Below are 14,379 nucleotides of genomic sequence, written 5' to 3' on the forward strand. Positions count from 1 at the left end.
CATATATGTAAGCATTTTTTTTCAATATATGCTTTTGAGTGTATTATACTTATGCTTTCTTTTAATGGAGTGTGGCTAAATATAATAGTATTATATGAAGGTGGAGGAGGAAGATTTCTTCCCCTTTATTTCTGTGTAGGAAACCCTGATGCATGTTCTTCTATCAGACATGTTGAGGAAGCTACATTTCTCTGTAGGGATGTATAAAACAAGTGACCTGATTTCATAATGGACCTTCTTTTGAGAAAAAGGCCATAAATAAGACATTCTAAAAGTTGCAACCAGATTGATTCGATCCTCAAAAGAAAAGTAGGGGCTAGAGGTGACCAAAAGTACTTATCACTTGCTTTTCTACTATGAAACAGCAGCTGACATATGTCCCCACTGAATATCACATTTTGTGTCTACTGGCTATCAGTTAAATTTATCCTCCAAACTAAAACATATTATTACAAAGATCTGACATGAAAACTATTCTGTACCACATAGTTACAAACAACAACAGTGACAGGAACAGAAGGCAGGTGTTGCTATATTGCATTACAAAAAAAAATAATAATAATAATAAAGAAAAAAAAAACATGACGACAGAGGTTTAGCTGTCTTAACATTTTCTATCTTGAGATACTCTTTCTGCTGATTTAAATATTTATTCACATACACATACATCCATACCCACATTTAAATGTTTCATTTGTACAGGCAACTCAAACTGCTTCATTGCATCATATCCTACAATGTGCATGTGACTCTATCACTGAAGATCAAGGACACAGACAGGGACGATGAATGCAAATAGTACCAAATCAAAAGAGACACACTTTCTATTGTCATCTGAAATGGAAAATGCTTACATATAACGGAGAAACAAAAGTTACTTAAGGCAAAAAGGCATGAGCTATAATTCAGAAGCAGTTTAATTATACATTGTGCATGCAGATACATTTCATTTAATTGCATATTTTACAGCACTATTATATTTGCAACATAGAAGTGAAGAATATGAAGTTGTAATGCTTTAACTTCAAGGTAATCTTTTCCAATAAATATTATTGCAAAGATAAATAAAAACTTAGTTAATGTTGCCTGTATGATAAAGGCGTAGGAGATAGTTTTGAAAACTACAATTTAAGTAACAGCCTTTTCCATGTGATTCACCTTCCCTACCTCATCTGAAGAGCATCTGTTTCCAAGTTTTAAAATTCACTAAAATTCCAAAGACAGAGATGGAATTATGTCTCTGGTTGCTCAATTGGTAAGAGCTCAAATTTAAGAGTGAGCAAAAAGGGGCTTCCCTGGTGGCTGAACTGGAAAGAATCTGCCTGTCAGTGCAGAAGACTCAGGTTCTATTCCTGGTTCAGAAAGATCCCAGATGCTGTGGAGCAACTAAGCCTGTGCACCATGACTATTGAGCTGGTGCTCTAGAGCCTGGGGGCTGCAACTACTGAGCCCATGGGCTACAACTAATGAAGCCCTTGCATCCTAGAGCTCCACAACAAGAGAAGCACCGCAGTGAAAAGCCCGTGAACCGCAACTAGAGACTAGCTCTGACTTGTTGCAACTAGAGAAACGCCTGCACAGCAAAGAAGACCCAGCACAGCCATAAATAGATAAAGACATTTTTTTAAATGAGTGAACAAATAAACTTTGTATGTGGTCTTCAGTGTGCTATGTGTGTGTCACTGACATCAGAGATATTAATATAAAGGAAAATTTTCTCCTCCATCAAGTATCTGGCAAAAAGTCCAAAGACATTCAGATATGCTGCATCCTCTGAATCTCAGGCTAAATCCTAAATTGAAAAGAAGACTTACACTAGAATTGATGGGGTTAGATAATCATAAAGATTTTATGTTACCAGACCCTGGAATATGACTTCTAAATTTATAGTCATTAAGGCTGAAGGGTTTCCCTAAAAGCCCAAAGGAAACCACAAACTTAAATATGCAATCATTAAAAGAAAGACTCTGTTTTTGGAAATGTAGTCATGAGGTTGCTGCTGCTGCTGCTAAGTTGCTTCAGTCATGTCCAACTCTGTGCTGCCCCATAGATGGCAGCCCACCAGGCTCCCCCGGCCCTGGGATTCTCCAGGCAGTAACATCAGAGTGGGCTGCCATTTCCTTCTCTAATGCATGAAAGTGAAAAGTGTCGTGTCCGACTCTTCGCGAACCCATGGACTGCAGCCTAGCAGGCTCCTCCATCCATGGGATTCTCCAGGCAAGAGTACTGGAGTGGCTTGCCATAATGCTAAAAACCTTTATGTTATAAAAACTTAATATCCCTCATGGAAAAAGCAAGAGAGTTCCAGAAAAACATCTATTTCTGCTTTATTGACTATGCCAAAGTCTTTGACTGTGTGGATCACAATAAACTGTGGAAAATTCTGAAAGAGATGGGAATACCAGACCACCTGACCTGCCTCTTGAGAAACCTATATGCAGGTCAGGATGCAACAGTTAGAACTGGACATGGAACAACAGACTGGTTCCAAATAGGAAAAGGAGTATGTCAAGGCTGTATATTGTCACCCTGCTTATTTAACTTACATGCAGAGTACGTCATGAGAAACGCTGGGCTGGAGGAAGCACAAGCTGGAATCAAGATTGCCGGGAGAAATATCAATAGCCTCAGATATGCAGATGACATCACCCTTACGGCAGAAAGGGAGAATGACATTGAAACATGTATAATATCATATATGAAATGAATTGCCAGTCCACGTTCGATGCATGATACTGGATGCTTGGGGCTGGTGCACTGAGATGACCCAGAGGGATGGTACAGGGAGGGAGGAGGGAGGGGGGTTCAGGATCGGGAACACGTGTATACCTGTGGTGGATTCATGTTGATGTATGGCAAAACCAATAAAGTATTATAAAGTAATTAACCTCCAATTAAAATAAATTTATATTAAAGTAAAAATAAAAAGCCTCTTGATGAAAGTGAGAGGAGAGTGAAAAAGTTGGCTTAAAGTTCAACATTCAGAAAACTAAGATGATGGCATCTGGTCCCATCACTTCGTGGCAAACAGATGGGGAAACAGTGTCAGACTTTAATTTTGGGGGCTCCAAACTCACTGCAGATGGTGACTGTAGCCATTTGGGAGAATGGCGTTGAAACATGTATAATATCATATAAGAAGCAAACCGCCAGTCTAGGTTCGATGCAGGATACAGGATGCTTCGGGCTGGTACACTGGGATGACCCAGAGGGATGGTGTGAGGAGGGAGGAGGGAGGGGGTGATCAGGATTGAGAACACGTGTACACCTGTGGCAGATTCATGTTGAAGTATGGCAAAATGAATACAATATTGTAAAGTAAAATAAATAAATTATTTTTTTTTTAAAAAAGGTAACTAAAAAAACAACAACAAAAAAGATGCTTACTCCTTGGAAGGAAATTTATGACCAACTTAGATAGCATATTCAAAAGCAAACATTACTTTGCCAACAAAGGTGCGTCTAGTCAAGGCTATGGTTTTTCCGGTGGTCGTGTATGGATGTGAGAGTTGGATTGTGAAGAAAGCTGAGTGCCAAAGAATCAATGTTTTTGAACTGTGGTGTTGGAGACGACCCTTGAGAATCCCTTGAACTGCAAGGAGATCCAACCAGTCCATTATAAGGAGATCAGCCCTGGGATTTCTTTGGAAGGAATGATGCTAAAGCTGAAACTCCAATACTTTAGCCACCTCATGTGAAGAGTTGACTCATTGGAAGAGACTCTGATGCTGGGAGGGACTGGGGCAGGAGGAGAAGAGGATGACAGAGGATGAGATGGCTGGATGGCATCACTGACTCGATGGACATGAGTTTGAGTGAACTCCAGGAGTTGGTGACAGACAGGGAGGCCTGGTCACAGAGTCGGACACGACTGAGTGACTGAAATGAACTGAACTGAATATCCCTCAATCAACTTCTGGTGGAAAAGGTTATTCGATGAAACTACAGGGAGATTCACCCAAAGTAAGGTTCTTGGATGTGTCTAAAAGAATCCAAGTATAAAGCTCAGTAATTTTTATATTATCTCTTGCTTTATGCTTTTGGTGACTTGTCCTCTGTACTAATATTTCTAATCACTGGGAAACTTAATGCATCCAGAGAAATAGTTGCTTTGATAAAAATGGAAATTACTCTTAGCAACTGAAAAGTGTTACAATAAGTTGGGAAGAGCATTAGTTTTAGAATAAGAAGACCTGGTCTGCTTCTACAGCACATTAGCTGTGTGACCTTTTGCAGGTATGTGGTTTTTCTGGTGAGGCAGTTTAAGCAGTCCTAAGCCAGCTCTGGAAGAATTAGAAATATGATGCTAGTTAACTGTGACTCCAAATGTGAATAATAAATTGGTCCTGTGTCCCTAGAAATAGATGACACCTCCGAGAGCAAAAGTAAATAAGTAAATAAAGCACTCTCATAGTTGGCACTGTGGAAGGAAGAATGTTGAAAAATAAAGAATACCAAATGATGAAGCATCATATGATTAGTCTGGCCAGCTTGCCCAAGTGTCTTGGTCTAATCTTTCCCTGCCGGGTCTCTTTTTTCTGTCTACAAACTGATAATAGGCTATGCAATCTTTAAGGTTTCAGCACCCATTTCCTTTATGTACCATCTGAAATGAGGATGTATTCTTAGCTTCAACAATACTGAAGCAATCAACAGCTCATAAGTGCAATTTTCTTGAATCCATATGTACCATTTCTCTATGATATCTAAACATTTATTGATTCCTAGACTCAGTAACTAACTCCTATCCCCAGATCCTTTGTCAATCAAATGATTAAGTAATTTGAGTTTGATTTGATAGACAAATACCACACAAGTCCAATTTATTTTTTAATTTCTACAGTCGTTAGTGACTGGCAGTTTCAAATAAACAGTATTAATAAGTCATCAATCTGTAACTAAAGAGCAGGCTCTTTGACAAACGTTCACCGGTTGCAGACTGTGGGGAGTCTCAGAGGAATATCCGTCATTCTCACAGTTACAATGCGATGGAAGAGGAGCCATTTGAGATGGTTAAAGACTGGTTAAAGACTGAGGAAAAGGGAGCACAAACTACCACAAAAATTACTTTGTGAATTGATAACTGGTGCTTTCTTATTTGCAATAAAAGTATAAAATGGGAAAAAATTACTTAATGTCCTGGTTTCCTAATAGGCATTTGATGGAGTGTAACAAAAGATGATTTGTAAATGCTATGTGAAAGAGAGATGAGCAGGAACTAAAAGGGGCAGGAAATTGAATGTATTCTTCCCTTCCACCTCACCACCAGAGTTCAGATGAGTCTGGAAAGGTCATTCACATAATTATTACAGTAACTGATTCAACTCCTTTTGAGCACAGCTGATCCACTTGTGTGTAAATGGCTGTGAAAGCAAGATAAGGAACATGTAAAGTAAAGAAAAAAAAATCTGCCTGTAGTGCTATTAGCTTGCAGGATTGTCATAGTAGATAAACCAATGTTGCTTTAAAGCATATGGCTTCTTTATTACAGAATAACCCCAAGTTTGCCCTTGTATAAAGGGTCACTTAAGCATTAGTGGCCAAATTTTAGTTTTTCGTTGTTGGTGGCTGTGTGACATTATCTAGTGATCTTTCTGGGGTCTGCAAAAGGTCATATGGTGAAATGAAACCTGACAAAAAACTGTAACTAATATAATGTGGTCTGAATTTTCAGGGCCAAAACACGTGAAAGGCATCTGGAGATATCTGTCTGACCAAACCAAGGCAATCATATACCTCCTGTTACAGATGACTGACCACATTCTCATATTTGGATTCCATTCAGTAAACATATTCAATACTTGCTGCACAGAATACTCTAGGGATGCAAAACTTTAGCACAGTAGGCAGATACACACATATAATTCAATGGAGCAGGCTAAACAGTGAGAGATGGTTGTTCATATGGCTCCAAAGGATATGTATTAAATCTCAAGTAAAACAGGTAGAAATTAATGGAGAAGTGGCATTTGGCTTAAACATTGAAAACTGAACAGGGATTGTGAGAGCAAGATATTTTAGACTGAGGGGTCTGAGCTGCAGGATCACAGAAGAGGGATGTGTGTGGGGATGAGGTCCAGGAAGGGGTTGTTCATGGCTGATTAAAAGATGAGCTTGAAAATGTAAAGTGGAACTTGTGCTAGCTGTTAAATTACCATCTGTAGCTTCTTCCTCACTCTGCTTTGTGATATAAGGGCCAGGACACTAGAAACCACATTTCTGCACTGCAAAGAGAAGGCTGTAGAAAGAGGCTGCAAGACTAGAGGAGGGAGAAGGGATGTGCTCTATATTGCTCCCTCTCTGCTTGAGATTCCTGTGAATGGCACCTCAGTGAGGCATTCTTCCCTAAGCAGCAAAGGAATCTAGTTTGTGTTTTTCCAACACTTGTAGTTTCAGGTACCTCCAAACTTCTTAAATTTTAGTAACTGCAACTCTTCTGCAGCCAGAGAGATGGTAGCTACTTCTTGTACTTAATAACTCTTCATACTTCCAAGTTCTCATTTTGCTCTACATGACCTTGTTAACAACTTATACGGATCAGACTTACACACTGAGCACAATCACTTGAAAATAGCACCAGCTTTCTTTTTATCCCTTTTCTAGTGCATTTCTTTTTAAAAATTCTTACTTTATATTAGAGTTCAGTTGATTCATGATGTGTTAGTTTTGGGTGTACAGCAAAGTAATTCAGTAATGCATATACATGCATGCATGTCCAATCATTTCAGTCACGTCCAACTGTTTGTGACCCTGTTACAGACTGTAGTCAACCAGGCTCCTCTGTCCATAGGATTCTCCAGGCAAGAATACTAGAGTGGGTTGCTATGCCCTCCTTCAGGGGATCTTCCCCACCCAGGGATTGAACCAGAGTCTCTGATGTCTGCTGCATTGGCAGGCGGGTTCTTTACTTCTAGCACCACCTGGGAAGCCCTAATACATATACATATATCTATTCTTTCTCAGATTTTTTTCCCATATATGTTATTACAGAATATTGAGTAGAGTTGCCTCTGCTATTGAGTAGAGTCTACCCCCGGTAGATACTTGCTATTTATTTTATATATAGCAGGATGTATATGTTGGGGCTTCCCAGCGGTAGGGGCTTTACTAGCTTTAAAGAACCCACCTGTCAATGCAGGTAAACATAGAGATTTGGGTTTGATCCCTGGGTCAGGAAGATCCCCTGGAGGAGGGCATGGCAACCCACTCCAGTATTCTTACTTGGAGAATCCCATGGACAGAGGAGCCTGGCAGGCTACAGTCCATAGCGTCTCAAAGGGTCGTACATGAATGAACATCTTAGCACGCATGCATGTAGTGTATATATGTTAATCTGAAACTCTTAATTTATCCCTCTCCTCCTGCAGCCTTTCCCCTCTGGTAATCATAAATTTGTTTTCTAAGTCTGTGAGTCTGTTTCTGTTTGGTAAATAAATTTATTTGTATCATTTTTTTAGATTTCACATGTAAGTGTCATCATATGGTATTTTTCTTTCTCTGTCTGACTTACTTAGTATGATAATCTCTAGGCACACCACATTTAGAGATAACGTTGAAATGAAATATTTATTAGGGTCCTAAGAGAGTCCTTACTTGCACTGTCCTTTAACCTTCTATCTCTCATTTCCCTTCAAGAGTACTGCGTCCAGTATTTAAAAGCCAACCTGGGAAATATCAAAGGCACTGCTTCTTTCCAAACTAAAGTCACGAAGCTTAATGCTGAGTAAGAAAAGGCAACACCCTTCATTTCTATTTCCCACACATGCCACCAACCACTTTAAAATCTTGTATAATAATGTGGTTGCCAAAAGGCAGCCAATTAAGTCTGGCTGACTCTAACCTTCTACTGTTAATAATTCAGTCTGAGTGGGCAGATGAGTGGCAGGCAAGAGAGAACAATTAAAATGTTCGTTTCCAACACTGACTGGTACCATTTCTCTCCTTTCAGAAAACATTCCACCTAAATTATTAGAAGGCAAACAGATCTTATTTTGTTATTGCTGCAGTGTGGGGGGAGAAGCTTCTAAGCTTCTACTGCCTCACTGATAGCCCATTTTTCTTTTAATAACTTTTTAAAGCACTTCTACATTATACCCATTCTAACTCCGCTGGTTTTGTCCCACAGTGTTGGAATTTCTCCCTCTCCCCACTTTGGTGAAACTGGAGAACAGCTTGTGGTGATCTCTTGATAATAATCTGCCATATGTCTAAAACAGCCTTTTCTCTCCAAAGTGATTTATCCGCCTCCCCATTTTTACACTTTGCTGTATTTCCCAAGCCTTGCACACCTTTGTTTCCCAGTGGATCCTCTTTAAGCATCTCCCATTTCTCGCCCCCCTGGGGAAATCATACTTTTGCTGAACTGAACAATACTAAACATATCATGTGACAGTCACTTCATGTATTCTCTCTGTACTCAGTGTTGTATAATTCTATTTGCAGAGAGATTTTCAAGTAGGTATAAATAGCACTCTCCTGTTGTATTTTTTTGCAGTATCTTATGGAAAAACCATATGATTTTCTAAAAATTCAGATTTAAGTAGAGATTTCTTTAGAAGCAAACTTACAGCTTACAACTTTACTATTGACTTTTACAAATTTATTAAGGGGTGTTTTTATTTTTATAAAATATGTTTCTTTTCCATAAAGTGAGCATTTTTAATTAATGTATAGTTGATTTACAAGCTTGTGTCAATTTCTACTGTACAGCAAAGTGATTCAGTGATATACACACACATATATATAGGTACACATTAAAATGTCCTATGATTTAATCATAGGACATTGGATGTAGTTCCCTGTGCTATATAGTAGTATCTTATCGATTATCCATTCTGTACCAAACAGCTTGCATCTGATTCCTCCAAACTCCCACCCCATCCTCTGTCCTCCCCCTCCCCCTTGGCCACTACCAGTCTGTCCTCACTGTCTGTGAGTCTGTTTCTTTTTCATAAATAAGCTCATTTGTGTCATGCTTTACATTCCACATTGTAAGTAAGATCATATGGCATTTCTTTTTATTTTTCAGATTTTTATTGGAGTATAGTTTAACATATTATAGGAGTATAGTATATATATATAAAATATACATATATATATAGGAGCACAGTATATATATAGGAGTATATTATTTATATATATATATATATATACACACATTATTGGAGTATAGTATAACACAGCTTTACAATGTTGTGTTAGTTTCTGGTGTACAACAAAGTGAATCAGTTATACATATACATATATCCACTCTTTTTTAGATTAATTTCCATAAAGGTCACCACAGAGTATTGAGTAGAGTTCCCATTGCTATGTAGTAGGTCTTTATTAGTTATCCATTTTATATATAGTAGTGAGTATATTGCAATCCCAACTGACTTTTTATTTAACTTCAAATTAGTCAGGTTGGTGAATTTGTGTGACACTAAGATACAGTAAACTTTGGTAATCTAAAATAATTTGCCTTTCTGCTATTTTCTTTCAAGAACACAGAAAATGTTATTAGTTTATATATCTTTAAATTATCTTTATTTATTTATTTATTTATTTTTAAATTGAAGTATAATTGCTTTACAAAATTTTGCTGTTTCTGTCAAACCTCAACATGAATCAGCCATGGGTATACATATATATCCCCTCCCTTTTGAACTTCCCTCCCATCTTCCTCCCCACCCCACCCTCCTAGGTTGAAACAGAACCCTTGTTTGAGTTTCCTGAGAAATGCAGCAAATTCCTGTTGGCTATCTACTTTACGTATGGTGATGTAAATTTCCATGTGCAACTATAGCTGCATTAATTTACATGCTCTAAGTTGCAAGAATTGAATGTATTTAGGGACAAATTATGTACAGAGGTAAATGTACTTTTCAAAAAGAGTAAGAACATAGCATTTTTCTTTGTGAACAGTGGTTGAAGTGTATTTTGACATGTTTAGAAAATAAAGTCTATTATTTATTATCTGTTAATAAAAAGTAGACTGGATTAAGTAGGCACATAGCTTTCAGAGTTCATCTATTCCTTCAAAAATTGTTTCTTGAGTATTCTGTGCCAGGCACTGTGGTAGGCATTGGAAATACACAAGTGAAGAACGCAATCAGGATCCCTGCCCTCACGAGGCTTAGAATTTAATGATGGGTACTTGCTGGTTATTCTGTTTGTCTCCCTTGCCGGTCACCCTCATCTTCTCTCAGAATCTCTGCCTTCCTTTTGTATTGCCAACTGCATTCTCTGGGCTTGCAGGCTGGCTTCTAGTTGCCTTTTGGTCATGAACTCAGAAGAAGATCAGAATACACAAAGAAAAAGTCAGGATATGAATTTCCTGCTCCTTTCCTCAGCTGTGTTCATCTAATGCATCTCTGCACAGCTATAGCTGCAGTAGAGTGGCCCCCAAACAACACCTTATCTTCAGGTCTCTGTGCTTCTGGTGACACTATCTTCCACCTTTGCTCATTTTGGCTTCAGGATGAGAATACCTTCTTGCTATCACTAGTCTGCAGATACTTCAGTTTCTTTCTTAGTTCTCTTGGATCTTCAATTTATGCCTAAATTCATTTGAGCTATCTGAGTCTTTCCAGTTGGATTCCTGACTGATAGAGTGATTTTTTTTTTTTTTAAGTAGTGAAACACATATGTGAATACTTTAAAACTGTGCTAAGGTGGATGAAGAAAAATACAAGATTTAGATACAGAGTAATGGGTATGTTTTATATACTTCAAGTATTGTAGATGAACTCTAGAGGATGATGTTTAAGTTGCGGTCAGAGAATAAGTGGGGGCCTAGAGGAAACAAGGGCAAAGCCCATGAGATAGAATAGAACTTAGTATGCTCCATGCCAGAATTTGGTTATAATAGTCTATGGGGAACATTTGGTTAAACTACTCTATGTAGACAGACTGAGGGGGCAAATCAGCTTGAGTGGCAAGGTGCTGATCGATATCTAGTGACAGGTACTGAAGATTTTGGACAGACAAAGGTATACCAGGGATTCTTGTACTTATTAAAGTGGGATGTAGCTCAGGTGAGCTGTAGGAATAAAGCAGATTCTCAGGTATTAATTCGAATTGCTCTGATCATGTTGAGATGCAATGATGATCTATTCCACATGATAATGTGTCCTACAGAAATTAACATATGTAAAGATATTATTTCTTTAATCTTATTTACTTTTAACAGAGTGGTAAATTAGTCTTTCAGTTCAGTTCAGTTCAGTCACTCAGTCGTGTCCGACTCTTTGCGACCCCATGAATCGCAGCACGCCAGGCCTCCCTGTCCATCACCAGCTCCCGGAGTTCACTCAAATTCACGTCCATCGAGTCCGTGATGCCATCCAGCCATCTCATCCTCTGTCGTCCCCTTCTCTTCCTGCCCCCAATCCCTCCCAGCATCAGGGTCTTTTCCAATGAGTCAACTCTTCGCATGAGGTGGCCAAAGTACTGGAGTTTCAGCTTTAGCATCATTCCTTCCAAACAAATCCCAGGGTTGATCTCCTTCAGAATGGACTGGTTGAATCTCCTTGCAGCCTTTGGGTACGGATAAATCTCTTCATAGCATGTTCTTTTTCTTTTTCCCATAACTGTGACACTTCACATAAAGAATTGGCAGCAGAGAACTTCTAGACAGTCTGTGTGCTTTGTTCACCTTTCTACATATTTATTTATTTTCATGGGGAAAGAGAGAGTAACAAAGAAGGAGCAGAGAAGCTGAAGAAAATATAGTATTAAAAGAACTTAATTTGGCAGTTAGATCCAGCCTAGAATGAAATGGACTTTACGGATCTATTTACTAAGCATATTTCAAGACTTCTGAAAGCAAACATATCAAATTTATTAAATAACCCTGCCTGGGGAAATATCCCATATTGCTTTTTCCCTATAAATCTAGTTCTCTAATTTGTTTTACAGTATGACCTCCTTTCGTTTGTGGCTTTAGTGCAAATTCTGACATTTAAAAATTATTTAACTGTAGGATATACTAAAACCTTTGACATCAAGCCAATATAATTATTTTTGTATTTATCAGAATTGAGCAGTTCACTTGGGGCATTTTCAAGCATACCTGACACCACAACTTTGAAAATGATAAAAAAACATGACTTTTAAGGTAGTATGTAATTATTAATATATATGGGTTTGGAAATCTTCCTCAGATAGTTGCCAAGTAACTCCTGGATGAATTTTAAGTTATTGAAATATACTTCTTACAGGCATCTTTTGTTGGACTGCTCAACACTCATGATGGACCAAACAACAATCTATTTTTGTTTGTTTGTTTGTTTTAATATAATTTTATTTATTTTAATTGGAGGTTAATTAATTTACAATATTGTATTGGTTTTGCCATACATCAACATGAATCCACCACAGGTATACACGTGTTCCCCATCCTGAACCTCCCTCCCTCCCTCCTCCCTTTCCATACCATCCCTCTGGGTCATCCCAGTGCACCAGCCCCAAGCAATCGACTATGATCTGACTCCTATTTAGATTTAAACAGAATTGCATGTTATTTCAAATAGTTTTAATATTAGAAAACACAGCGATTACTCTTGTTATGCTCTAAAACACCTTTTATTGGCAGAATTTTTCATATTTACTAAGATTTTCACACCCACAGATTAAGCCCACTACAAATATATTTATAGAGCATGTTTTATTTCCAAGTATGTTATATTTATGCTGTGGGAGTTTGCTCACCATGACTGTAGTTGAATGATTAGTAACTCTGATAGAGATGTATTATGCAAATTATAATTATAGAGTCTAAAAAGGACTCTGAGGTCTTATCACTGTAAAAAAATAAAACAGCCAAACTCTATTTAAAATAAATCATAATACTCTAATCAAATATAATCAAAATCTCACTCCTGTTTTTATGCCCGATATTTTTATTGTAAACATCATTGACAAGTGATTATACATTGTGCGATTTAAAATCTCCAAAAAAGAATCATTAAGCATAGCAGGCATTAGAGTGTGGTATAAATCATCTTCTTGATTTGGGGAATAATTGCATGTTGTACATATTGACAGCTGGTGCTATTGTTATCATTATTCCAGAAGAGATTAAAGTAATCTGTTAGACCAATGTGATTATTATCTTTATGATTTTTATACTCTTGTCTTATTATTTCTTGTCAGAATCTATATCTTTTACATAGGGAGAAGATAGGACCTCATCCCTTTTTTATTTACATCATTGCTGCATAAAATTTAAGAATGATACTGAAATTTTAAGACAAATAAGCAAAGACATGTGAAGCTCTCCTTTTATTACATTTCCTTTATGTTAAAATAGCAAAATTAGATACATTATTGCTCAGAGAAATGACCAAAGAGATAATTATAATTGGTTACTTCGTCAATTCCCACTTGCCTTTCTTTAAAAAAATGAATAGCCACCAAGGAGCTTCAAGGTTTAATTCAAGGAAAATAAAACCTAGCAAAGCAAGTGATATAAAAATAAGACATGTCCCATTTTAATAAACAGTTGTGTCTAATTATAGAAGTATGTGTACTTACTTGCCAAGTGCAAAGCACTCCATCTTAACAGTTGTTCCCTTAGCAGCTGTAACTGTGAAAGGGAAATGGACCTCAATTTTCGGCTCATATTCTCCCATCACACCTGGGAAACAAAGAATAGTCTTTAAACATTAAATGAATGTCACAATTTATTTCCAATTCTGGAGATGTTACATTGAAAAGCACTGTGTTGTCCATATCTGTCTGAAGACAGCTAAATTCTTGATGCATTGAAATAAGACGTGCACACAGACTTAAATTATGATGAAATTCTAAGCTATCTTTAAGGACTGGATTGCATGTATATTCAATGCCCTTTAAAATAATAATTATTGAAAGTGCCAATCAACTGGTAGTTTAGCTACTGATTATATTTCAGAGGAAATAAGTAACTATGAACAAATCCCATGGTAAATAATGGTGTTTTGTTTTTTTTTTTTTAATAAGTAAAGGCCTCAGAAGTTTGTCATTGTCAGATAAATAAATGCTGTTAAGTCAACATATATTTATTGAATATTTATTGAATATCTATAGTGTGCATATGGAGAAGGCAATGGCAACCCACTCCAGTACTCTTGCCTGGAAAATCCCATGGAGGTTGGAGACTGGTGGGCTGCCATCTATGCGGTCTTACAGAGTCGGACATGACTGAAGCCACTTAGCAGCAGCAGCAGCATAATCTATACATTCTGTTAAGCATTCTGGGATACAAAGATGAATTATCCATGGGTTGTGCTCTCAAGCATTCAAGTGTATTCTTTAAAAGTAAGTGTATTCTTAAAAAAAGAAACAGTATTTACTCAAGGGTAGGAGAAGAAAGGGGCTGCTCTGGTGGTGCCGTGTAAAGAATCTGCCTGCCAA

The 14,379-nt window shown here is 37.6% G+C and overlaps 1 protein-coding gene across 1 annotated transcript in view; it reads right to left on the reverse strand.

The window, feature by feature from the left end:
* The window catches only part of CNTN5 (contactin 5), a 654,757-nt gene that overhangs the window by 398,699 nt on the left and 241,679 nt on the right, over positions 1-14,379 (reverse strand). The window contains exon 6 of the mRNA XM_052652997.1: positions 13,519-13,621. Within this exon, the coding sequence (XP_052508957.1) occupies positions 13,519-13,621 (103 nt within the window). The remainder of the gene's footprint in view (positions 1-13,518; positions 13,622-14,379) is intronic.

The sequence above is a fragment of the Budorcas taxicolor genome, chromosome 15, assembly GCF_023091745.1.
Source record: "Budorcas taxicolor isolate Tak-1 chromosome 15, Takin1.1, whole genome shotgun sequence".
Classification (NCBI taxonomy): Eukaryota; Metazoa; Chordata; class Mammalia; order Artiodactyla; family Bovidae; genus Budorcas; species Budorcas taxicolor.